General features: G+C 55.8%; 1 protein-coding gene across 1 annotated transcript; it reads left to right on the top strand.

Moving 5' to 3' along the window:
- Positions 1 to 3,328: 3,328 nt before the first annotated feature.
- Positions 3,329 to 19,971, top strand: LOC131392955 (integrin beta-2-like). The gene is made up of 15 exons (XM_058523277.1): positions 3,329 to 3,401; positions 3,805 to 3,893; positions 5,850 to 6,030; positions 6,833 to 7,003; positions 7,326 to 7,543; positions 8,670 to 8,825; positions 10,137 to 10,232; positions 12,765 to 12,854; positions 13,745 to 13,882; positions 15,320 to 15,507; positions 15,659 to 15,903; positions 16,087 to 16,306; positions 16,924 to 17,129; positions 19,301 to 19,482; positions 19,726 to 19,971. The coding sequence occupies exons 1-15, from the start codon at positions 3,344 to 3,346 to the stop codon at positions 19,786 to 19,788; spliced, it is 2,301 nt and encodes a 766-aa protein (XP_058379260.1). The 5' UTR covers positions 3,329 to 3,343; the 3' UTR covers positions 19,789 to 19,971.
- The last annotated feature ends 6,748 nt before the right edge of the window (positions 19,972 to 26,719 follow it).

Here is a 26,719-nt window from a genome sequence, read left to right as displayed (position 1 = left end):
GGTAGTTTTGTGACATACATTTTTAGATAGTAACTAGAAGTATAATGATAACATTATATCTATTATCTATATACAAAATTTCAAGGCAAATACAAAAGGTGACATAGTTATAAGCAAAACTGAACTCATTTAATATTAAGGCTCCATTTTCCTAAGTAATTAAAGACCTGGTTAAAAAAAACAAAGGAAATTATTTTGATTAAACACAAAATCTCACTTTTCTAGGCAGATTACTTAAAAGGTAAAGAAGCTTTCACAATCTGTTATCAAAAACAGACAAATAGTCCACGAAATCCTTGTCCTTTTAACAAAAAAGAAAGCCAAATTTAAATTTTGCCTCAGCTTATTTCTGATATTAAAACTCATTCATTCCAATCTTAGCCAGTCCTGACCACGCATAAAACTCCTTTGCCAAGATTCCTCTCCATGAACCTTCTACAACTTTCTTCCTACATTCAGATTTTGTCCTATATTTTCCTCTTTCCCATTCTGAAATAACCAGCCTCTCTTTAGGACAAAATTATTTTCTTTTCCCTCCACAAAACGTATTTCCTTTCCTCAATGGAAACACATTACCAAAACACACATCCTACTTTCCTTGCGTATGGAGATGTTTCATTTATTATTATATATATTAATTAGAATTCTTAACCCTTACAAACCTTCACTAAGAAGTAAGCAGTTGGGAACTGCCTGTTATGCCTGCATTCTTTAGATTGGAAAATTTAGGATGCATTTCACAGTTCCCAGAACTGTATATTTCTCATAGTACAATCTTTTAATGTGGCACAAGACATGTTTACTAACAGGCCTAATTTTATCTTTAGTTTTCCTGCAATAGGAAACCAAAAGTAGATAACCTATGTTTGGTAATTAATGTTTTAGTATTTTATCTTGTTTGGAAAATGATCCAGATATTCAATGAAATTCCATCATGTAATTTAACTTAGCGAAACTCTCAAGTTTCGAGTTACCAAAAAAGATTTTGGAAGTATTTTTTCAAGCATACACATCATAAAACATAATTATTGCCCCCCCAAACTCTTACCCATTTTCATGTGCCTAAGTCGTTTGTTCCCAACAATTATGTTTAGATTACTCACAAAAACTTCATGTGACATTAAAGCAGTTAGCCATTATGTTATTTGTTTTCTTGCTGACAAATTTTGTAACAGAGATAACATGAACTTAGTAAATCCAGGTAGAATGAAAATTGTATGTCTCTGTTATATTCAGCATTGATAACTCTAAAGATATGTATGTTTCAATTAAACTTACAACATTAAGGTAGGTTTTATTTACTAAAGATTAATCCTAGATCATGTAACCCTGAAAAGCATTTGGATTAGTTTCTATTGTTTTTCAACTCATATAAGTGCTTTTATTTTTAAGTCAATAAAATAGAGCTCTTCTACAAATCAATTTTAGCAATACCATCTGGAGGTAGAAAACTATCACATTTCTACAGCATAGACATGCGTAACATACAGACAGGCACAGAGAGAGATCTCATGGCCTCGTAAAAAACTTTTTAGCCATGTCTCAAGTATGAAGCTCAAAGGAATAGTTGGATCCAAATTGTATTTCTGACAGATGGACTAAGTTAAGGTTACTAAGGTTACTTGTTTGGACGGCCAAAGAGGTTTACTAGTGATTTTTATTTGGATGCTGTGAGGATCCTTTCAGAGCTGTATTTGAGTCATTTTGTCTTTTAGAAACCTCTGTATGCCAATCAAGAACGTATTCCATTGTCTCCTGAGAGGTTTAGAATCCTCTCTTTTAAGTGTGCCACCTAAGATGGACTTATTTAAAACAAAGCTTCTACAGAAAAACCATTACAATTCCAGACCATGCTAAGAACTCCCAATTCCAAGAGCTCTCCCTGGGGCACTGGGCAGTCTCTTGGTGATGTCGGGTGATGCCCACCAGGCAGGCCAGAACCAGGATGCTCACTGTGGTCACTGTCTGTTTCCTTTGCACAAAGTTGACCTAAGACAGGAGTGTTGGTGTTCTCGTCATCTCATCCCAGACTCTGCCTTACTGGGGAGCTGAGGCCCCCATCGAGGGCATCTGCTGAAACCCGCTCGGAATGGAAGCAAGCAACTGGGCAGGGGCTGGGAGCCTGAGTCCCAGTGGGCCCCGTGATCTCGAGACCCTGCTGGTCCGCAATGCTGGCTGCCCGTCACCTGCCCTGGGCGCTAAGACCAGGCCTCGCCTCCACCCGTGGGCTTCACACACAGTCAGGCTTGCAGGAGCTGGTGTTCAGCCACAGCAGCTGGATGAGTCAGAGCCCTACCAGGCCAGGCCAGGGGCCAGAAGATGAGGGCTGGGGCTGCTCTGTGCTCCTCAGGGCAGGAAAGAGCCCCTCCAGCCCCTTTTCTCCAGGGCCTTCTCCCAGGCAGGGCAGCCTGTTAGTGGAGTGGGAGTCCTTGATAGGGCTAGTGGTTTCCAGTCACTTCCACCATTGGTGAGGGGCGTCATGGTGACATGGTGGGCACACTTGAGGGGAGGCAGCCAAATCCCAGAGCTGCCCAACATGTGGCCCGGGCAGGCCTCCCTGTTTGGCCCAGGGTCCCCTCCTCTGAAGGCTGAGAGTGTCCAGGCTGCTCACCCTCCCAGTACTCAGGTAGCAGGGCCTGGGGAGTTAGGGAGCCAGCAGGCCCCGGTTTCTGCGTGAGCCCTCAAGTGGGTCCTCTGCTCAGCACAGACGTCCACACACACCTCAGCTCTGAGAAGGGAGACGTGCGGGCTCGGGGGGGAATGTGAGCCCCCACTGCACAGCTCTGATGAGGGGGGAGAGAAACATGTGCAGAAGTGCCCTCACTGCCCCCAGAATATGGAGATCAGGCACCATGGCTCTGCCCACCCACCTGGGCTCCCATGTGTTGTTAAAAAACGTCTCTAGCTGCTTTCCCTGGACCTGGGGCACTTCTCTAGGCATCTGTAGTAGTCCGAGTTCTCCAGAGAGACAGAACTGGTAAGACGTGTCTGTGTGTGTGTGTCTGTGTGGTGTGCACATGCGTGTGCACACACGAGTGTCACTGGCAGAAGGCCCACTCCCTGCTCGTCCTTGGAGGCCGGCTGGGCTCAGCAGGGGTGGCAGCCCACACTGCCCCACTCAGGCCTCCTTTCCTGCCGGCAGCGCGGCCCTCTTGCAGGGCAGTCAGAGGGACTGACCCGTGTTGGCTTCCCCCCTATGCTAAACGCCCCCTGGCAGCGGGGACAGGGCCCTCCCTGCTCTGCATCTCCAGACGGGCACGGAGGAGCTCAGCTCCACGGGTGATCCGCCACAAGAGTCCGGGGTCTGAGGCCCTGTCATCAAGACCTCTTTCCTCCACAGGACATGCTGTGCCAGCGCTCCCTGCTGCTCACCCTGGTGGGTCTGCTCTCCCTCGGGTCTGGTGAGTTCTGGGGAACATTCCAGGTCAGGAAGAAAGGGGCCCACCCTCCCATCATCCTGGACCGAGGTTCCCGGGGCAGCTCAGGAAAGACTGTGCCCCAGGGAGCCAGTCCCAGACGCAGGCTTTTCTCCCCACACTCTGCCCCTCCATTTGGGGCTGACATGGAGGGCCCCCCCTGTCCTGGAGGCCCCCAGGAGGAGCAGCCTGGCAGAGACGTGCTCCCTGGCTTCCTCCCATCCTTCCTGGTCACCCTGCTGACTCTCCTCCACCCACCCTGCCTGCGGGCTTGCTCGTCCAGTCACCCCCCATCCACTGTCCCAGCCCCCAGGTGGCTTCCGGCTCTCTGCGTGGGGTCGGCCAGCGCTGCAGGCCGCGGCTCACGGGGCCTGTCTCGTCTCCCCAGCCCTCTCCCAGGAGTGCACCACATACAAGGTCAGCACGTGCCGGGACTGCATAGAGTCGGGGCCCGGCTGCACCTGGTGTCAGAAGCTGGTAAGAGCCACCTTGGATGGCGTCAGCGGCCCGAGGGTCCTCACGCCTGGCCTGCCCTTCCCGCCTTCCCACCTCCCGGGCTGGATCCCCTTTCTCTGCCTCTGAAGCTGCTGGCACCCAGGAGCCTCACCACTGCGTCGTCTAGCAGGGCAGGAGCCCGGAGTCCACAGGAATCTGAGACAGACACACGGCCCGTGCCAGGGCAGCCTGGGGGAGGCGGACCCGTGCGTGTGGCTGTGCTGGGTCCGGCCAGGCGCTGTGCCCATGGGCCCCTGGAGGCAGGAGGCAGGATCCCTGAGCAGAGAGGCAGGAAGAGACGCTGCGGGAGTGCCAGCTGCAAGCCCCTGTGCCCCGCAGCCCAGGCCTGTAGGGAAGTGAGAGAGAGTCCAGCTCTCAGAGCACAGAGAAGGCTGAGAAGGTCCCTACTGGGGCCCTAACTCCCTGTTGCCTTCAGTTTCTTTGTGTTTTCCTGGAGGCCCCCTGGGAGGAGGGGCCGAGGCCCCAAGAGAGCCAGGGCGCAGGGGACTCCTGGGTCCCTGAGTCACAGCCCTGTCCCAGGACACCCTCCTCCTGGGGAAGGCCCAATCCCCTGGGGCCTCAGATCCCGACCAAGCTCCCCTGTCCTGGAGACCCCAGATCCCGACCACGACCTCCTCCTCTGGGTGACCCCAGATCCTGCGCATGCCCTCCTCCCCTGGGGGATCCCCAGGTCCTGACAACAGCCCCTTACCCGGGGACCACAGAGCCTGACCACGACCTCCTTCCCTGGGGGACCCCAGATCCTGAGCATGCCCTCCTCCCCTGGGGGATCCCCAGGTCCTGACAACAGCCCCTTACCCAGGGACCACAGAGCCTGACCACACCCCCTCCCCTGAGGGCTCCTCAGGTTCTACCCTGCAGGTCTTCTTGGAAACACACCCACACACATCATTATTTTTTCTCATTCATTTTTCTCAACCCTTCCCTTCCTGAGCTCATCACACTCATCTGAAATACCAGGGCTTGTTGGTTTCTCTGTGGATTACAGTGTACGGGTTGTTCCTTCTCCATTCTGTTGATTTAATTTTGTCTCTCGAGGACTTACAGCATTCATCGTTCCAAAAGGGAAGACAATGCAGAGGCAGCTCAGGAGGTGTGCCCCCTCGCGGGCCCCGTGGCCCCTGCACCTAGCCAGCCTCCTGCGTGTCTGGGTTACTCTTCCCTAGTCTCCCTCTGTGAAAGGAAGCAGAGACGTGTAGCTGTGCTTTACAGCCACCCGTATTCTCAGCACGCCCTCCCTGGGACGCAGCAGGCTCTGGCCCAGGGTCAGGACCGTGGAACCTGCCCCTTCTCTTTCCCTGTCGCATCGGAATCCGGGGGTCTTCATGGGGGACAAAGTGGTCACGAGGACAGCGCCCTGGACCCAGGACCCCCACGCACCCCTCTGGCCAGTTCCCTCTGAACTGCGAGGGCCTTGGCCCAGAGCCCTGGCCTCTGTTCCAAGATTCCTGGGGGGCCCCAGGTGGCCTCAGGGCTGGCACACAGACTGAGAGGGGACACACACGTTCCCCTGGGGGAGAGAGCTGCTCCCGCAGACACAGGTTCTGCTGATGAAGGGCTTGAAAAGCCCGGGCCAGATGCCAGGTGATGCCGAAGCTGGTCCTGGCTCTGGGGCCATCTGAGGGTTCTGTTCCCCTCTGTGGGTCAGCCTGGGGCTGGAGACAGTCCTTCTTGCATTGTTTCTGCTGCTGGAGGCCATGAGGAGGAAGCTGCCTGCTCCCTGGGCTCTGCTGTGGGGAGGCCGTCCCAACAGGAGGCGGGTGGCTTCCTGGCTGGCTGTCTAGAGCCCTCACCCAACCCACACAGTGACTTGTGTCTTGAATCCTGGGTGCAAATGAGGAGCGGCAGCCTCGTGCAGCACCCACAGTGTCGAGCCCCCCATTTTCTCTGTGTTCCTCCTGATCCAACTCCCCCCAGAACTTCACTGGGCGAGGGGAGCATGAGTCCCACCGATGTGACACACGGGAGCAGCTGCTAATGAAAGGCTGTGCCGCTGACGACATCATGGACCCCAGGAGCCTTGCCAAGACCCAGGAGGACCATGAGGGGGGCCAGAAGCAGCTGTCCCCACAGAAAGTGACGCTCTACCTGAGACCAGGTAGGCTTGGCCTCCATTGGGGGTGAGCAGCCCCTGCGTGTCTGTTGTTGTGGGCGTGGCTCTGGCCAGGAGCACAGCCCTGCTCTGGGGTGCCAGGGCTGCCCGATGGGCGTGTGTCCATGTGTCCAGGGAAGACAGCCAGGACAGTACAGGGAGCAGGACACGAGGTCGTCTGGCCTGGGCAGCACCGGGGCGGGCCTCGCACAGCCGGGCCTGCACTGCAACACCGTCCTGTGAAGGGCAGCCCCAGGGGAGCTGAAGGTGAGAGTGGGCCCAGCAGAAGGGCCTGGATTCAGCCCCTCCCTCCCTAGCCCATCCATCCGCTCATCACGGGTCTACTGACCACCTACTGTGTGCCAGGCCCCTTCCTGGGGCTGGGCCCGGACCATTTGTACTGACACGTAAAGAGGTAACCAGACCACTACGGGTTGTGATTCAGACGATAACAACCAGAGAGCGAGGGGAGGTGATGGAGAAGGGGGCCGTCACCACCCTGCCAGGGCAGGCCTTTCTGGGACCGGCCCATTTGTTTAGTGGCTGCTCACGGAGAAGGGCATGCCCGGTGATCCAGGTAGATGTGAATTTCAACAATCCTTGATAAGCAGGGAATACTTTTGGTGTCAGTATGTCTCCACATTCTTCTACTGGGGAAAGTGTTCTTTGTCCCAAATTCAGGTGTAACTGGGCGCCCTGTGTCTCATCTGCAGGCCTCGGAGAATGGGGGAGTCACAAGGACTTTGAGGCCCGTGGAGGGGCGTCAGTACCCCCAGACACCCTCACTCTCTCTCACCTTTGCCGGCAGGTCAGGCAGCGGCCTTCACCGTGACCTTCCAGCGGGCCAAGGGCCAGCCCATCGACCTGTACTACCTGATGGACGTGTCCGACTCCATGCTCAACGACCTCATTGATGCGAAGAAGGTGGGGGGTGACCTGCTCCAGGCCCTCAACGCAATCACTGAGTCTGGCCGCATCGGTGAGGCAGACCCGCTCAGTCCTGGCCTGAATCCCAGCTGTCCCTGCTGCCCACACACCTCCACCCACCCACGTCCCGAGGGGCAGGGCACCTGGAGCTGAGGCCAAGCCTACCTGGTCTCAGGTAGAGCGTCACTTTCTGTGGGAACAGCTGCTTCTGGCCCCCCTCCTGGTCTTCGCTGGGGCCACTCCTGGTCACACACACATGCACATCACAAGCCATCTTGCTTTCTCCCCGCCCTGGTTAGAGGTAGGGAAACCGAGGCTCTGTCCTTGGGCCCCACCCCCTGGTGCCTCCCGCACTCATCCCGCCCGCCCCTCAGGCTTCGGGTCCTTCGTCAACACGCACCCCGAGAAGCTGAGGAACCCGTGCCGCGACGAGGAGAAGGAGTGCCAGTCCCCATTTGCCTTCAGGCACGTGCTGAAGCTCACCAACAACACCAAACAGTTCCAGACAGAGGTCGGGAAGCAGCTGATCTCTGGAAACCTGGACGCCCCCGAGGGTGGGCTGGACGCCCTGATGCAAGTGGCCGCGTGCCCGGTAAGGCCCCTGTCCTGGCTCCCGTCCCTGGGTTTCCCCAAACCTGGGGGCCTCCATCCTGCAGCCGCGGGGCCACATTCACCGGCCAGCGGATCCTCTTCGGGACTTGAGCTGGCCCCCCAGAACCCTGGGCCTGGGCAAGAAGCACCCCGATTCCTGGCCCCCCCAATCACCCACAGATTTCACTATTAGCTGTCACCCTGGGCAGATCTTTTGAAGCCTAAATATAAGCAAGTGATCTTGTAAAGCAAGACCACTGAGCAGCCGGAGCCTGGGGGTTCCTGGAGCAGAAGCACCCTCTACCCCCGGCGCCCCTCAGGGAAGAGGGGGCGTCCTCACCTGTCTCCCACACGTTGTGTGATTAAGTGATGGCGTCTGGCCTGCCCCTCGCCCCAGTGGCCATCCCGCAGCCCCCGTGCTGACCCCTCGCCTGCGTAGTCCAGCCGGGACCTGCCCCACCCTCTGCATTGTGATGGGAAGGTGACAGTACCATCTACCCCGCTTTTGAAACCATGCAGTGCTGCCACCTTCACAAAGCAGACTCCAACCTGCCAGCTTCTCCGCGGGGCCCGGGCAGCTTGTCCTTGTATCACAGACACACACTCATTCTCGTGTGACATCACGGTGTGTGACATGGGTGTTGCTAACGTGTCCTGGTGGGCTCCTCTCCCCAGTGCCAGTGTCCCTTAGGCTCTGTCCTCTTCTGTGTTGGTGGTGTTTTTACGTTGTCATAAGCATGTCTGTGAGGGCGTCCTTTCCTCCTGTGGGCATGTGTCCTTAGGCTTTACTCCCAGGTCTGAACTGATCGGGCCACAGAGGATGTATGTTTAAACTGAAACGTGCATTTCCACTCCCCTCAGCGCCCCAACATTCACCGGGGTCTTGGGAAGCTGTCGTCCTACAGACATTTCTTGGGCATCCCCGGGGCGCTGGAATCCGGGCTGGACACGGGGACCCTGAGTCCAGAAGCTGGTCCCGGCTTGGGTCCTGCTCCCGGAAAACCCATGATGGGGTGGGCACAGCGCCACCTTGAGGCCGCCATGCTGAGCTCTGCCTTGTCTCCTCCACTTCTGTGAGGGCCCCGGGGGGGAAACCGAGGCAGGTAACCCCTCCGTCTTCTTCTCAGGAGGAAATCGGCTGGCGTAACGTCACGCGGCTGCTGGTGTTCGCCACGGACAATGGCCTCCACTTTGCGGGTGACAGGAAGCTGGGCACTAGCCTGACCCCCAATGACAGCCACTGTCAGCTGGGGAACAACACGTACAAACATGGCAAGAAATTCGTGAGTGCCCCATCTCTGGTGTCCTGAGAGGGAGTAGAGACAGCACAAGGGACTCAGGAGGGAACACATGGGCTGGGGCAGCAGCCCGGGGGTGTCTGTGGCTCTGCCCCAGGGCTGCAGGGAGGCCAGAGTCCTTATAGCCATCTTGCTATAAGTTGGGGCTCCCCCTTTCGAATCTAAATAACACATTTGTGAAGGAACCAGGGGAGCCCCCAGCGGGGCAGTGTTAGGTCTCTCAGGGTCCCGACCTCGCTGGCCACCTGCTGAGCCCCAGGCCCTCCGCAGAGTGGACACTGCCCTGCAGATGCTGGCTGGAGCCACTCCCCTGCTCTGGGCCTGTGAAGTAACTGGAGCCCCCTGCCTTCCCCAAACTCACCATGGGCTTCGGGTCCCCATCCCTGGGGCATCATCTCACCCTCTCAAAAGCCCGTCTCGTCTCCGGAACTCCCCCAGTGCAGGGGCGGGGATGCAGGCACCCCTGGGTAGTCCAGCTCCCCCCACGTCCCTGCCTATGTGGCACCTCTCAGCCCGAAAGGCAGAGCGCAGGTGGGAGTCCAGGGGTGCGGGGAGGGGCCCCAGACTCAGGGCGAGGACAGGCTTGTTGTGTGAGGGGTCTCCTCCCTCCTGGTGGAGGGTGCAGTATTAAGCGCACAGTATTAAGAGCTCAGACACCACCTCTCCCAGGAGTTTGCCCTCCCCTGTGGGGAAATGATGCTCTGCACCCTGGAATCGCAAACTCCGGGTGCCACACAGGACAGTAGAGATGGTACCACCCGGGGTTCTCACCCAGGGCGCACAGACTCTGGGGTGTGGGTGGATAACATGGGATCCACGACCTGGACAGGAAAATGTGGTACTGGAAGTTCTATGAACCTCTGCCTGCAGCTGAGCGTGTCCTTCAAGTATGAAAACATTGCCAAATATGAAAACAGTTGTGGTGCTGGGCCATGTCTGAGATCTGCCCCCAGTAGGAGAGAGGGATCTGTCCAGCGCCCCACAAGTGGGGACCTCTCAGAATACTGTTGACTCTCATGTCCACTCTGAACGTCTGGGAGGGGTCACTCGCCACTAGATTTCCTTTTCAGGGCACCGATCAAGAAGCAGTCACTCCCTCTGATGCTTTACTGTGTTTCAATATCATTTGTTTCCCTCGAAACCCTATTCTTTCATGCATTTGTAAACAGTGCTCAAGGGGCCCCATGGGTGGATCTGGGCTCTGGGCAGTCGCTTCTGTCGGGCAGGAGCAGACAGGTGGCCTGGACGGCTCGTCCCCAGCCTCCAGGGCTGTCTGACCAGGTGTCTCCTCTCCAGGACTACCCGTCGGTGGCCCAGCTGGCCCACAAACTGGCTGAAAACAACATCCAGCTCATCTTCGCTGTGACTAGGAGAATGGTGAGAACCTACGAGGTAAGTGGAGTCAGGGTCTTGAGCAACATGGGGGACGGGGGCGTTTCAGCTGAACGATGACAAAATCCAGTGTTGCCACAGGCTGAGTTCTGCTTCCACGGCCTGGGCGAGTGGACAGGTGGCCTGGTGGCGGCCACAGGTTTCGGGCGTGAACACTGCAGGTGAGGAGCCCGAGGCCTCTTTGGGCCACAGGACATTTATGTGGATGAAAGAAGGAGTGTTTGTCCGTGACACTCAGTCACATTAACAGCGTGTGTCGTCTTAGCTGTGACGTTTCCGTTTTTGCCACAACACAGCACGTCTTTGGGTCGGCAGATACCGCGCTTCACTTTAGGGAAACTTTCTTCTTTACGGCCACGTACGTGTGAATGTGAGCACTCTTCACGCACTATGAGAATACACAGGAGCCTTCACCAGCCTCGAGCGACACTCTGGGCATTTCTCGAGGCGGCACACCCGCGTAACCAGGAGCCCGGGCCCCGCAGCGGCTGTCTCCGCACGGAAACCAATGCTTTACCACTGACAGCACTTCCTCCTTCTCTGCCTCAGCAGCCCCGGCTCTGTCCTGACGTTACTGGGTTACTGTTCTTATTAAATTCCTCCAGAGCGTGACACTCTGGAGGGAGCTTGCTTCTGTCCCCACAGCAGTTTCTCTTCCATTCTTCTTCACTCTTTTCGGTCTCGGTTGTTTGTGTCTTACGTGCTGTGTTTGTGTGTCCTCATGGGCTGCACTTTAGCTGGGCGGCCTCCTCCTTGCTCTGTGGCTGTGGGAGCCTCCTGGCCCCTCACGGCCCTACGTCCCGTCCACCTCTCTGCTGCGGGCTGGGGACCTGCTGCTGCCTCTGCCTGTGGGGCGCCTGCTGGGGGCCACCGGTGAGACCAGCAGTTCCTGCCGTGGTGTTCCGGGACTCCAGAGTGGGGACAGGACCCTGCGGGGCCACAGAGGAGGGGGAGGGGGCAGTGTTCAGGAGACCCGCCGGGGCGGGTGCTGGCAGCTTGCCCAGCCACAGTGACAGTGGCTCCACTCAGCAGGGGCCAGGTGCAGCAGGGCCACGGACCACTAGCCCGCATTAGCTTCGTGAGCACTATCAGGTCAGGACCTCACACCACCGTGTCCTCGCCTATGTTATGGGACAGGACGGTGCCCTCCTCATGGGGTCACGGCACGTCCCAGTAATTTTTTTTTTGCTGAGGAAGATTCTCCCTGAGCTAACATCTGTTGCCAATCTTCCTCTACTTTGTGGCCACTACAAAGCAGTGTCCTGACTAGTGTCCTGACTATGGCCACTCATAGACAAGTGGTATAGGTCCACGCCCATGAACTGAACCCAGGCCGCCAAAGTGGAGTAGGCCAAACTTAACCACTAGGCCACCTGGCTGGCCCCAGGGCCCAGTAAGTTGCTATTAGCAGCAGGAGTCGTGTTCCAGAAGACAGCATGGTGACAGTGGAGAAGCTGGAGGCAGTGGACTTGAACCCCAAACCCTGTCCCCGCTAGCATGGACAATGCTCTGGGCAGGTCACAGGCCTTTCTGAGCCTTAGTTCCCTGACTCCCTGTCACAGGGCTCCTGGGGGAGGGGCGTCAAGGAGACCCATAGCCTGTAGGGACAGCAGACGCTGGACCCGCCTCGGTGCGTGTTTCTGCACCGAGTGGAGAGCAGGTGGCCAGGACAGGCCATGGAAGACCCCAGCCTCCCCGAGCACAGGGCCTGTATCGAGGCTGGGACCGAGGTGAGTGGGCAGTGGAGGCTGGAGGGGGTTGGTGGCCAGGCTGTGACGATCCCTGTGAGCCCTGTGGAGGTGACTGGACTCCATTCTGGGGAGTCCCGGAAGGGCTCTCGGGCAGGAAGCAACCCGACCATCAGTGCTGTACGACAAAGTGATAGTGCAATCTTCTGTGAAAGACGACGTGACCCTTGAACTCAGCTAAGGCTTGTGTGAGGGGAGGGAGGACACAAAGGTTCCTGGAGGCTGCCCCAGGTCTGTCTGCATTACAGGCACTCCGGCCTGCCCACCCCGGAGCATCACTGGACCGCTGGCCCAGCCTGCCAGAGCCGACTGTCACATTACCGCTTAGCACAGTCATTATTAAAATTCAATTATATCAAGTCCTTAAAGAGCTCAGAGCTCATCCCTTCCTGCACGTTTTGGCACATTTTTTGATTACCTGTGCCCCCGGGGGTTTGTGCCTGTCACATCTGTGTGTTGGAAACGCTACCGAGTGGTGGCGAGGCACATCTTCCCAGCTCTGCCTTCACTGACGTCACACTGGAAATCCACCAAGGTGGAGTCTTTACCAAGGAAATGGGCTACAACTCAGGGCTTTTCTCTTCCCAAGAGCCACTTGTTAACTTTTACCAGCACACCACTGACCTCATGCTGACTTAACTAAACACAGTCAGAAATTGATGAGAAATTGTGTGAGCCATTGTGCAAGGGAGAGGGAAACCCCCTGGGGTGTTACAAAACCGGAGGGGCACTGATGTTTCTGTGGCCCCGGGTCTAGCGGTGACCACCTGGTCTTGCCCAACAGAAGTTCACCGAGATCATCCCCAAGTCGGCGGTTGGGGAGCTGTCAGAGGATTCCAGCAACGTGGTCCAGCTCATTAAGGATGCCTACAACGTGAGTCCCCGGGGGCTCGGCTGGGGGCCCTGGGGGGTCAGCAAAGACACCCGCCCTGCTGCAGGTCAACAGAAGGGTGGTCTGGAGAACAGAGCCCCCTGCCTGTTATGCCACCCTCAGGCCTTCTGGACAAACTGACCCTGCACTTCCCACAGGGCAGCTGCGTCCTCTCTGGTTGATGGCATGGTATGTGTCACCCCAGACCCTCACCAGTGCCTTCCCGGAACCACCAGCGCCAGGCCCCCTTCCAGGCCCAAGGTCCTAGTGGCTTCACCAGGCACAGCCCAGGGCACTGGATAAACGCTGATGCCACTGATTAAGTTAGAGCCTGTTGAGGGGCTCCCTTTCCTTCTGCACCCACTTAGAGCCCTCGGCGCCCAAGCAGGCCCTCCTGATCTCCAGCCGCTGCCTGTGGGGTTTCTGCCTCTGCACCGATGGTGCCGCCATCATTGGCTCGTTTACCTCTCTGTCTCTCTCTCTGTCTCTGTGTTTGTCCACCTCTCTCTGTCTCTCCCTCTCTGTGTCTCTATATCTGTCTGTCTCTCCCTTTGTCTGTCTGTCTCCCTCTCTCTCATTCACTCACGCAGTTCCTCCAGCTCCTACCCTGTGCCAGGCACTGGGGAGTCAGCGGTGAGAAGGAGGGTCAAGCCCCCATTCTCATGGGGCTGTGATCTGTCTCCATGTCAGTTCCTTTAGTGGCCTGTCTTGGGAGGGTGTGGCATTGGTAACCCCACCTACACGGGGCACAGGACCTGGGCCCTACCCAGCTCAGTGGGCCTGTGGGTGAAGGGAGGGTGATGACAGAGAGGTGTGCAAGTCATCGGCCAGGAAGGGCCAGGGAACAGTGGGAGGATCCTCCCTAATTGTTGGCGGCCACTCTCTGCCCACAGAAACTCTCCTCCAGGGTGTTTCTGGATCACAGCACCCTCCCTGACACCCTGAGAGTCGCCTACGACTCCTGCAGTAACACAGTATCCTACGAGAACCAGCCCAGAGGGGACTGTGTTGGCGTCCAGATCAACATCCCGGTAAGGTTCCATCCTGACCTTCTGGAAAGTTCTGTCCCAGTGACAGCTAGAAGGAAGTGCAGGCAGACAGGCTTGTGCGGGGACAGTAAGGGGCATAAGCAAATGTCCAACACTGGTCCAGTTCCCTTCCTTTCAAATCCTCTGGGAGGCGGCCAATGTTCCCTGTGTGAGCTGTTGTCTTACTGGTGAGGAGGAGCGGGCAGTGGGCTCTCCTTGGCATAGGGCGTCCTAGTTATCAACACAAGACTCCCTGGGGTAGACAGAACCACTGTGAGGATGGCAGCGCCCCCTGCGGGCAGACGCTGGACATAGCGCGTCCCTGCAAAGAAGGGCCTTGCTTTTGCACACTACACATCTGGTTTGAGTTGGTTTGTCTGATTTTTGTGCTTTGTTACGTTTTTTGACAAAGACATTAAAGCATGGGCCCCAGAGAGGATTAGAAATAGGCACTGAGTTTTTCTCCTAATAGTTTAAATTTATTATGACCACAACAGTTACATTTTTCCTTTCGCTGGCTGTGACCTAATATTCAGCAAAATACTTGCTTTGATTGCATTTTTAAATACGACACTGGAATTCCCTCAAATACGTTACTTACTAAATGTCGCCTGTGAATTTGTAGCAGACTGTCTCCCCCTCACACCGGGTGATCCACATGGGACTCCATTCCACCTTATGTGGCTGGTTGTTTCTTACGCACTTTCCTGATATCTCTGCTCTATCCTAATGCACCTGTGCGGATCACTTACACTGACACGGGGTGTGGTTTGCTCTTGAGACCAGCGCTCCCCGGAGCTCAGAGCTGGCAGCTGCTTCAGGTGTGAGGTGTGGGGGGCGGGGACCCTGCTCTGTCCCACTTGATTCCTCCTGGGCAGGATCTTGATCCTTGATTCAGGGTCCTCTCTATATCCAGACACAACTCCACATCCAGATCCTAGGACTTCCTGTGGGAAGCTGGTACCTTGACATGCTGGTTAAGGACGAAGTACATGTCCTTCACAAAGTCACTTTCAAATCTCTTTTAAGCCATGTATGACAAAAAGTACTGTAAAGACCCCAGCCTGAGTCCAGGCCCGAAGATGGTGGTGCGGGGAGCACCGTGGGCTCTGCAGAGCTCTGCAGGGCCTGCTGCTGCCGTGTTCCTTCATCGCAGCCTCTGAGTTTCCACCTCTCCCTCATTCTCTCTTCTCTCACCTTAAACCCCAAGTCCTGGAGAAACCTGGAATGTTCCGTGTTCTCCCCTCACCCCACCTCAATCTGCTCCCACCCAGGTCACCTGCAGAGGCTGGTGTCCCCCCAACCCGGGAGCTGAGGAGGCACACTCTCACCCCGCTAGCCCCGGGGCATCTGTGTCCAGGCTGCTGGGCAAGGAGATGGGAGGAGGGTCGTGACCCTGGTGTCCCGGCCTCACCTGAGCCCTGCCCTTCCCCGCCACAGATCACCTTCCAGGTGAAGGTCACGGCCACCGAGTGCGTCCAGGAGCAGTCGTTTGTCATCCGGGCGCTGGGCTTCTGGGACACGGTGACCGTGCAGGTCCTGCCCCAGTGCGAGTGTCACTGCCGGGGCGCGAGCCGGGACCGCAGCCTGTGCCGGGGCCAGGGCTCCATGGAGTGTGGCATCTGCAGGTGAGATGGGCACGGGGCCACACCCCACCCCACGGGGCAGCGCCACTGCAGGAGCGGTGTTTTCAGCCCAGGGCCTGTGGTCCTGGAGGAAGGGGCGGCTGGCCTGCATCGTCCTCAGGAGGGGCCCTGACCTTGCACCCTCCCGCCCCAGGTGCGATGCCGGCTACATTGGGAAGAACTGTGAGTGCCAGACGCAGGGCCAGAGCAGCCAGGAGCTGGAAGGAGGCTGTCGGAAGGACAACAACTCCCTCGTCTGCTCGGGGCTGGGGGACTGCGTGTGCGGGCAGTGCATTTGCCACAAGAGCGACGTGCCCAACAAGGAGATCTTCGGGCAGTTCTGCGAGTGCGACAATGTCAACTGCGAGCGCTTCGACGGCCAAGTCTGCGGGGGCGAGAGTGAGTGTGCGGGGACAGATGGGATGTTGGGGACAGACAGGCAGTCACACAGACTGAGGGGGCCTCGCTCAGCTGCAGGGGGGCGGCAGAAGTAGATCCTGGCTGCAGTCCTGGTGGGCACAGGGCCAGGTCGGTGGTCTGGGGGGACAAGGGTGAGTCTGTGGTGGCCCCACTGTCTTCCAGGGCGGGGAAGCTGCAAATGTGGCCAGTGCCAGTGCCGGGAGGGCTTTGAGGGCTCGGCATGCCAGTGCCCAAAGTCCACTGAAGGCTGCCTGAACCGGCGGGGGGTCGAGTGCAGCGGCCGTGGCCGGTGCCGCTGCAACGTGTGCGAGTGCGACGCCAACTACCAGCCGCCCCTGTGCGAGGACTGCCTGGGCTGCCCGTCGCCCTGCGGCGGCTATGCGTGAGTGCTCAGCTCGGCACAGCGTGGCTGTCACCCCAGGAATGCTCGGGCCTGGACAGGCGGACCTCCTCCCTTTGCACCCCTGTGGCCTCCTTCAGGGCCAGGTGTCCTGGGCCAGCCTGGGGCCCCACCCATCGGGCTTCCAGGTCCCAGGGAATCCACCCTTCCTCACTCCCCCAGGCACCTCTGCCCCGTCCCCACAGCCCCGCCCCGACCACTCCTGTCCCGACCAGGGGAGCTCCACACGGTGCCCAGATCTGGGCCCTGCCACCCCTTCTCACTCCCGCCACCCTTCTCACACCCCCACACCCTCTCATATATCCTCAGATACACTCTCACACCCCTCACACACACCCTCTCACCCTGTCACATGCTCACACCATCACACCCCTTCTCACACCCTGTCAGATCCTCTCACATCCCCTCACACAGCCTCACATCCTCTCCCAACCCCTGACACAATCTTAAACCCTCAGACATCTTCACCTTCTCTCACACCCCCTCACTTCCTCTCACACATACCTTTTCACCCCCTCACGTACTTCCCACAGCCCCAGACCCTCCTGCATGTGTGCACACCCTCCTGCACACGCGCTCACGCAGTGTCTCCCCCGCAGCTCCTGTGCCGAGTGCCTGAAATTCGACAAGGGGCCCTTGGAGAAGACCTGCAGTTTGGAGTGTAAGAACCTGAGGCTACTGGACAAACCCCCTGGGTCGGGTAAGACATGCAAGGAGCAGGACTCGGAGGGCTGCTGGATGACTTACACACTGCTGCAGCAGGACGGGAGGGAGAGCTACAGCATCCACGTGGACGAGAGGCGAGGTGAGGCCCTGCCCGACAGGACATGGAGGCCAGAGCTCCAGTCACGGGGCCTCCGGAGACGAGGGTCTCTCTCCACGTGGGAAGGCAGGCCTGGAAGGGTCAGGAGAGTGTCCAGGACCATGGTCCTCCTGTCCTGGCCCTCTCCCTCACATCTCTGACCTCTCCTCGAGGTGCTGAGGGGTAGGGATGGCTTGTCCCCTAGCAACAGTGCTGCTCCCAACGTGACGGGACCCCACTGAGCACCCACACAGCCCCGGGCTGCTCATCTCCCACTGATGGTTGATTAAGACTGGAAGTAAATTCGCCCGATCTTTTACCCTCAAAATGGGTTTATTTGGGTATATCCCAAAGAATTGCAGTTCAGTATGTGCATGCTGTGACGACCCACAGGCAAATCCAGAGAATAAATGAGGGGGCTGCTTTTATAGAGAAAAGGGAGAGTGGGGGGAGGGGTGCTGTTCTAAAGGAAAGTCCAATGGGGGCAAGTAATGTTCAGGGCGGCAATGGCTTCTCATTGGCTGCGCTGTGGCACTCCTGATTGGCTGAACTGTGGTGTTGCTCACTGGCTGAGCTGTTGCCTGGTGGGGAGAGACGTCTTCCTTCAGTAGTAAAGTAGTTGTACTTCCTGTGGGAGATGCAGGGTTATGTCTCTTCCTGTTTGGTGTAATTGAGGATGAGTGTGCGAGCTCCCCCTGCAGCCTTTCCTGCCTCCAATCTGTTGAGGTTTCTCTCCTTCATTTCATAAGTCCCAGGTCCCAAGAGCTCGGTGGCACCAGGATCACCCACGGGCTTTTGAAAATCCTCATGCTCACAACTCAGCCCTGGAGAGGGGATCCTGGGGCCAAGGAGCCCAGGCACTGGGGTTTCCCAAATGCTGTGAGCCTGTCTGTCCCCCGGGTTCCAGATCCACATGGGGCCCTGTAATGGTCAAGGACATGGAGACGCGATCCTGTCTTCACGGGATCATGTTTCAAGGGGCAGAGGCACGCTTCCCCAACAAGTCAGAACACTGGTGCCCAAGATAGCAGGAGGCTGCGGCTGGGGTCATGAGGTGCAAAGATGACGGCAGGTGGGGGTGGTCCCTGAGGTCAGAGGTCGGAAGGCTTCTTGGAGGAGGAGACATTGCAGCTGAGACCAGAGGCTAAGAGTGTCCAGAGAGCAGGGACCAGGGTGTGCAGTCAGAGGCACCCAGTGCTTGTCATTACAGGGCCCTGTGATTTCTGTGGGCATTCAGGGCTCTTTCCAAACATACCAGGAACTGTTAGCAGGTTTTCAGAAGAGCAAGCCACACATCTGAACTGTGTTTTCAAAAGCCAGATGCAGAGCCGAGAGAGGCCAGGTGGACACAGACCTGTGAGGGGCTGCTTCAAGGTCCAGACACTTAAGAGTAGAGATGGGTGGGGGTGGGCTGGGGTGGGGTTGTGGGGGCGGCATGGACAGAGCCTGCCCTTGGATGGAACACGGGGAGGGGATCAGGAAGACCGGGGACAGCTGGAGGATCCACAGGCCCCCAACAGGTGGACAGGGGCTGGGTCAGTTTTGAGGAGCTTCACTGGGTGACAATGACAAAGCATATGTGGCTGGCAGGGACTTAGGGTAAACAGACCCACGATGAGAGGGGAGTAAGGGCTTTACACGGGCAGTGCCTGGGAGCGTGTGGAGCGCACAAACTCTCCAAACAGCCACCCTTTCCCGCTCAGAGAGGCTGAGGGGTCAGGAGCACAGGGCTGGGGGGCCCAGCCACTGGAGTGACCACACCAGGCATGAGCCAGCAGTCCACTGGGGCCCTTGCAGGACTGAGACCTGCTCCCAGCTCCCCTTCCCAGCCATGGGAACCCCTCCTGGGGTGGGGCCCAGGCCCTCCATGTGGCCTGGAGCTCACAGCCTGTACACAGCCCGTGTCTCATCCAGGCTCTGCCCTGGTTACCTGGCAACCTGGGCCCCACATTCTCTGTAAACAAGGGGCCTTTACATTTCACTCGGAACCACGAGGACTGGCCTTGTCCCCAGCTCTGCCCCCACCCTGGCCAGTTCACTCACCTACCTGTCACCGTGAGTCCAGCAGTGGAACCCTATGCACTGTGCAGTGACCTGGGACGGGGCACACACGGGGCTTAGTGAGCTGCGGAGGGCGTGACGCTTGGTGTGCGTGTGCTTCCTCCTTACCTTAGAGTGTGTGACCTTAGAGGGCATGGAGGTCCTCAACATCGCCGCCATCATAGGGGGCACTGCAATAAGAGTCCAGCTGATCGGCATCCTCCTGCTGGTCATTTGGATAGCCTTGTCACACCCAAGCGACCTCGGAGAGTGCAAATGCTTCAAGAAGGAGAAGTTCAAGTCCCAGTGGAACAATGTGAGTTACCCAGGGGCGGGAGGATGGGCCCCTCTGTGTAGGACCAGCTTCTTTACCCCCAGGAGACTGTGGACATCCACCCAAGGCTGCATACCTGCCCCACCCCTACTCCCCTGGAGCTCATCCTCAGGGTGTCCACCGCTGTGGGCAAGCTCTGCCAGCAGGGCCAGAAGCCGAGGGAAGGTCACCCCTCTCCCAGCTCTCCTCCCCTGCACTGGTGGTCCTGTTTGCTTTTCTCACCAGGATAACCCCCTTTTCAAGAGCGCCACCACGACAGTCATGAACCCTAAGTTTGCTGAGAGTTAGGGACGCTTGGTGAAGACAAGGCCATCTGAACAGCCCAGATGGGACTACCCCAAACCATGTCCCCTCCATCAGGCTGAATGTGACCTGCCCTGTCACATGGCTCATGACGCTTGAAAATTTCATCTGTTAACCAAAAATCCACTATGTTTTGTTCCTGCCCTCAAAATGACAGATATGGCCAGGTGACTAGGGGTTGGCCTCCCCCTTCTGATATTGACTGAGACTTGAAAAAGGAATAGTTTGAAAAAGGAAAAAGGTTAGATATGTGTTTTCTTGTGTAAAAATCAGGATGGCGTCTGATTAAAGGTGGTGCGATTTTATTTCTGTTTGAACTTATCAGAGTATAAGATTACGTCCCATTGTTTATACTGTTCCCCAATCAAGTGTATAGAAAAATCTTAATAAAACTCTCATGGAGGCTGTCCATGGAAGCTGTGTTCTGTGCCCCCTGCCCACTCTCTACACACTCGGAGGGTCGACTGTGGACGGTGGTGCGGGGCTCTCTCTTCTCCTTCCTCACCTGTTGGCTGTGCACACATAGCCCTCTCCAGCCCAGTCCCTGCCCCCCACCAGGCAGCTTTCAGAAGACGTGGGGCAGCCCCGTGAAGGGGAGCCTGCTGCAGAGGCAAGCTGGGAAATGGGCGTCTCTCACCTCCTCTCCACCTCCTCTACACAGCTCTTGGGGGAATGGGATGGTGAACCCAAGCCAAGAAGAGAGTTTTAAAGTAAGTGCATTCCTCATGGGCTGTCTCATGAGGTGACCAGAAAGTCACAGCTGATCCAGGACCACACGGCTGAGGGAACCAGCCCGGGTCTCATGTAATGACAGTTTGGGGTGGTATCCAAGCACGATAACCAAGACGTGTGAATGCCCACCTATCGGCACAGTCTCAGCAGACATGGTGTGGGCCAGGGTCTTCAGGTGGCCGGTGAGAGCCCCACAGAGCAGAGAGGATCTGGGGTCCCCAGGGAAAGGGCTGGATTCTAATACTTGAACATCCTCCACACCCGCACCCGTGCTTGCTCTTTCCCTCGTCTCCATATCACACAGACTGAGACAGGAGGGCAGATGTGGATGTAGGGTGCCTGTTTGTGAGTCTATGTTCACGTACAGAAAAAATTCCAGATTGTTTGCCCTTATTTTTTTCCCTAAATCTATATAATTCCTTATTAAAATCCCAGCATAACTCTTGATTAGAAAGCATCCATCACTCAGAGAGCACTCACGGAGTGCAGTACTGCTCCGTGCCATTCACTGCAAAGCAAACCTCGACAGAAACAGACCCACCCCTGCCCTCCTGGAGGCACACAGAGTAACCACACAGCCAGTATAAAATCGTAACCGACACGTGCTGGGACAGAAAAGCACGTGGCACAGAACTTAGAGCAAGATTTAAAGGAATAAAACCGAGTACCTCACCCAGGAATCTTCCAATGCTCATAATTCTCATGCTGGATGATCCTTCTGCCTTCCTCTTTCCGTAGAGAGGAAGCTTTCTTTCCCACTCAGGGCCAACCTCAGTGTGTTGGTCTGCTGCCTGGCCCAGCTCTGAGCTGCTCTGCCATCACCACCCTTTCCTGCCTCGCTATGTATCTTGGGGACCTCAGTGCATTTCCTCATCCCACCTAAGTCCATGAGTCGTCCTCCTCCCAGGCCTCATGCCTGACCCTCGTCAAGCCGGGAGTGTGGGAAAGGCCAACGTGCACGTCCCGCCAGGTCTCATCACTCTACAATCTCCTAGCATCACTCATTCCTCACTCCTGGGACTCTCCCTATTCATAAACAAGCATATCTGACACAGAATAGGCAAAGGTGAACTTTTTACCCTATTAATGGTGCCACAGGCTTCCATGCCTAGGAAAAGAGTCAGGCTTTATTTTATCTATCCACAGTGTGGATACCCAAATGAACAATATGGAACCACTTGCAGACATCCTAGTCTCCCACCCCGTAAATGGTGGTGACTCTGCACGTTCGTGGTCTCGACCCTTCCCTTGATAACCCCCTTGCAGGTGAGCCCATCCTCACATGGTCTGCCCACCGAAGGTCACCACTCTCCACTCCAGTCCCAAATCCTTGCAGACTCCTTCACGCAGTGTCACACGGGCACTTCGGAGCGAAGTCCAGCACCTTTCCCCTGAACTGCTCTCCTTCCTTTGGGTCCCATTGGTGGGCACCCACCGCCATTTCCTTTCCTATGCATCCATGTCTACACAATCAGTGGTAATCATAGTTCCCTTTCTCACAACCGTGGGTGAAATTCTCTCATGACGCCCTGCACCCCCTCTGTCCCCAAACCTCCAGCTTGGGTGCCTCCCTCGCTCTGGTTGACCACGCAGGCCTGTCGACCGAAAATCCACCCTCCAGCTCTGGTAGTGTTCTCCTTCATCTTCCTGATCTAAAGACAGGTTTGGAGACTCAATTAGGGTCAAAATCTTACATCATTTACCTAAGCAACCCAACGTTTGTTTCTGGAATATTTCAGTGAACTAACATTTACTGAGTTTTGTTTTATCCCTTTTTAATGAAAACTCCATCGTGCACCATCGATGTGTTTCAGCAGTTTCTCGTCACCGGGTAGCCACAGCGTCCACACGACCTATTTGGGAATGCGGACGCAGCTAACCCCACGGGTCAGGTGGGCCCTAACCCTGCCTCTGCCTCTCGCTGGGGGTGGCTAGGTCGGGGAGCAAGTGCTGCTCTCAAAGGTTTGTGTGGTAAACGATACTGAGCTGGGCCACAGCCAGCACACAACCCCAGATCCAGAACCCAGTGCTGAGGTCCCAACACAAGCAGGTCGCTGACCAGGGCCGCAGGTGGCAAACACGGTGTAGGGCGAGATGGGAGGGCGTCATAATGACCTGGGAGCGCAGACTATGGCGAGGCCCCTGTGACCAACTATCCTGCTTTGTCTGGGATGTCCCAGTGTTAACCCTGAAAGTCTCTTATCCCGGGAAACCATGCAATCTGGGCAAATCTGGACGGCTGGCCACTCCAATGTGTGTGTTTTCTCCATACCACCAAGCAGGTAACTCGATTCTCCAAGGATACTGACCGGTGGTCCCACAAATTTAACTCAGTTCTGAGACTGTCGACCTAGAGATGGCATCAGATCCCACAGGTTGAGGGCTCAGTCCTGCAAGACTGCCCCCATCCCCTTCAGATGCCAGTCACAAGTCCAGGTTGTCCCCTGTGCTTCTGAAGATCTGCTCTGAGATCTGATTTTTTGCTAGAGCGGCTCACAGAACTCAAGAAACCTGTTTACTCGCTAGATTTCCAGTTTATTACAAAAGATGTGAATGAGCAGCCAGATGAAGAGACACACAGGGCAAGGTGTAGGAAGGGGCTCGGAGCTTCCATGGTCTCTGAGCACACCACCCTCCCAGCACCTCCAGGTGTTCACCAACCCGGAAGCTGAGTCCCATCCTTCTGGGTTTTCATGGAGGTTCCATGATGTAGGCATGACTGATTAAATCACTGACCACTGGTGACTGATTCAACCTCCAGTTCCTCTCCTCTCCTGGAGGTCTGGGGGTGGAACTGAAAGTGCCAACCCTCCAATCACATGGTTGGTTTCCCTGGCGACCAGCCCCCAGCCTTAGGTGTTTGCCCAGAGTCTCCTCATTCACATAAACTCAGATGTGGCTGAAAGGGGTTATTATGAATAACAAGACACCTTTAACACTCTTACTACTCAGGAAATGCCAAGGGTTTTCTGTGCGAGAAATGAATGAAGACCAAGTATATCTTGTTCTTATATCACAGTATCACCCACCCCACTACCACCACCACCCCCGCCCCCCGACTCTGCGCCCACAGACCTGTCAAGGAGCCCACGTGGAAGGACATCTGGCTTTGGGTCTCCTTTTATTTCAAATTCTAACTGTGTCAGGGCCTCTTATTGGGTGTCACCTGGGACCCTTTACCTGAGCAGGTGAGGGAAGCAGAATGGCCTGATGCCCCACTGCTGCCCACGCAGCTGCACTTCCCAGCTCAGGGGACTCAGCCCAGCCTGTGCCTGGGCAACTTTAAATAGCATGGAACCCCAGGGAGTTCTGCCTTCATTGTGGGGGGCAGGGGGACAGCGGGGGTGGCATTGCTGCTTTTAAATCTTCCTCAGGTGATGTCTGTGACCCGCTGATTGCTGTGTGTGGAGTCCCCACGCAATGACTAGTTGTGGGTAACAGAGCCACAGGAGGCCCCTTAACCTGTTTCATGACATTCACAAGTAGCATGGACCGGGGACCAGCAGATGGGGCAGTTTTGTCTCAACTGATCTCAGCCCAGGCTTTGTCAACTTTGTTTAGCACGGCCAAGCACCTTTCCTCTTGGTGATCTTGCTGAACGTTTATTCCAGGACAGGACTGCTTGAGCATCCTCTAATCTACTTCCACCTAATCTACACACGTGTGTGTGTGTCTGTGATGTTCACAATGCAGGCATCCTGACGTGTGTTAATGAAGCAGTCGGGTTGCACTGCATAGGGAGCTTTTGGTCCAAACTGAGTTCTAAGCTCAAATGTGGAATGAGCACTTTTTACCAAACAGAATGGCTATCTGCCAAGAGTTGGTGATCGCACAAGAGCGTCTTTATTACCAAAGGCTGAGGGGCCTGTGTGCCTGCATTACCAGAGTGGGCGTGTCCAGAAACACCCTGAAGTGTCCTGTTTGGCTGCTCTGCTTTCCATGCTGCCTTGGGCTTCTGAAGCTGCAGAGCCCCCATGTGAGATGAGTGGGAGTGTCTGGTGATGGTCTGGGAGTTACACCAGACCGTCACTCTAGTATTTCAGGTGACAAGCAGCTCCTTCTCTAGCCACACGGCATTCCACTTACCGCCTAGGCAGCTGGAGGCTGCTCTCGTTTGCTTCAGCTCACAGGGATTCCTCTCTGTCTCAGGGTACGCCCCGAGTCCTCAGGGGGTTGGTGGGGGTGGACGGTTGTTTGTCTTGTCAGCAGTGCCTTCAAGTGGGAGAAATGGTGTCCTGCTAGGATGGTGTTTACACCCCACTGCCCTGGGGTCTGCGTTCGCCTTTCCTTGGAGAGAGGTGCTGTTCCAGCACGGAGGTCCCGCTCCCACACCGTGTGTGCTTGTGTGAGATTTTCACCACTTCTCATGCTGTAGGCATGTGACTACACTATTTTGTCTTCCTTGCAAGGACATTAGTCAGGGTTCTCCAGAGAAACAGAACCCATAGGATATGCATAGCTATAGAGAAAAAGAATTATTATGAGCAACTGGCTCACACGACTTTGCAGGTTGAGAAGTCCCATGATCTGCCGTCTGTAAGCTGGAGACCCAGGCAAGCTGGTGATGTAGTCCAGTTCAAATCAGAAGGCCCGAGAACCAGGGGAGCCAGGGGTGTAAGTCCCAGTCTGAGTCCGAAGGCCTGAGAACCAGGAGCACCAATGTCTGAGGACAAGGGAAGTTGTATGTCCCAGCTCAGAAAAAAACACTGAATTCACTCTGCCTGCTTTTTGTTCCATTGGAACCCCTCAACAGATTGGACGATGCCCACCCGTACTGGTAGGGCCATCTTCTTTACTCAGTTCCCAGAAACAGGCAAAGGCAGGAGATGAGGCACTGAGCCCATCTCTGCAGAGGCAGGGTCATCCCTGACTCCCTCTCCTGGACCTCATTCCCTTCTTATTCCATCTGGGATCACCTGAGCAAAGGGCTCCCGGGAGTGAGGTGCACGTGGAATATCTCCCCACCCAACAGGGTCCCTGAAGAAGTGGCATTCGGGTGAGGCTTTAATGTTCCTCCCTGCAGACCAGGGACACAGGCATTCCAGACAACGGCATGGAAAGGGGCATCGGGCAGAGGTCTGCCCCCTCCCCTCAAATTCTGTTATTCCATGATATGAGTAAGTGAGTAAAACAAATGAAATCAAAATAGTAACCCAGCCTGCTGTCCCAGCTGTCATCAAGAAACCTTTCCAGCAGGCAGAAATACCAGCTTAGAGGATGCAGGATGCATGACTACGGGATGTTCCTGTGGCCGCTGTAACAAACAGAAGTGGTGGCTTAAAAGAACAGGAGTTTATTCTCTCACACTTCTGAGGCTAGAAGTCCAAACTCATGGTGTCGGCAGGGCCACATCCCTCCCGAGGTTCTGGGGGAAATCCGCTCCTTGCCTCTTTCAGCTTTCAGCCGGCGGCTGCCAGCGTTGCTGGGCTTGTGGCTGCATGGCTCCAACCTCCAAGACGAGCATCTCCAGATCTCTCTCTGCTCTGTCTTCACATGGCCTCCTTCTCCGTGTGTCAGTCAAATCTCTGTGCCTCTCTCTTATGAGGACACTTGTCATGGCATTTAGGGCCCACCCAGAGAACCCAGCATAATCTCTTGATTTTGAAATCTTTAACTTTATCTTTTGCCATATAAGGTAATATTCACAGATTTCAGAAATTAGGAAATGAATACATCTTTGGGGCATTTTTCAGCGTAATACACAGGCTTTTATAATAAATTTTGTGTGTGTGTGTGTGAGGAAGACCAGCCCTGAGCTAACATCCAATGCCAAGCCTCCTCTTTTTTGCTGAGGAATATTGGCCCTGGGCTAACATCTGTGCCCATCTTCCTCTACTTTATATGGGACGCCGCCACAGCATGGCTTGACAAGCAGTGCGTTAGTGCGTGCAGGGGATCCAAACTGGCGAACTCCGGGCCGCCACGGTGGAGTGCGCGCACTTAACTGCTTGCGCCACCTGGTGGGCCCCTATAATAGATTTTCTAAATGGATTACTCTACAATGTGGAAAAGATAGGGATTTTTAAACCTTTTGTAATAACACATCTCACTGATCTCTCCTTCTAGTTCTTATGCTGTTTCAGCACATTCTCTTGAGCACTTGAGTAAGCAAGGATACACCCTGCAGGAACGACTCAATGGGTTATCTGTTCTTGGCTCTCTGAACAGGCTGGAACCCTCAACA

This window comes from Diceros bicornis, chromosome 27 (assembly GCF_020826845.1).
Source record: "Diceros bicornis minor isolate mBicDic1 chromosome 27, mDicBic1.mat.cur, whole genome shotgun sequence".
NCBI lineage: Eukaryota > Metazoa > Chordata > Mammalia > Perissodactyla > Rhinocerotidae > Diceros > Diceros bicornis.
The sequence above is the reverse complement of the archived record's forward strand: the minus strand, read 5'-3'. Positions and strand labels throughout refer to the sequence as shown.

Bases quoted from the DNA above. Each gene is read 5' to 3' on its own strand.
- LOC131392955 (XM_058523277.1), top strand. From the start codon at position 3,344: ATGCTGTGCCAGCGCTCCCTGCTGCTCACCCTGGTGGGTCTGCTCTCC. The intron at 3,402-3,804 runs GTGAGTTCTGGG...TCGTCTCCCCAG, and splicing joins TCTGCTCTCCCTCGGGTCTG to CCCTCTCCCAGGAGTGCACC. The intron at 7,544-8,669 runs GTAAGGCCCCTG...TCTTCTTCTCAG, and splicing joins TGCAAGTGGCCGCGTGCCCG to GAGGAAATCGGCTGGCGTAA.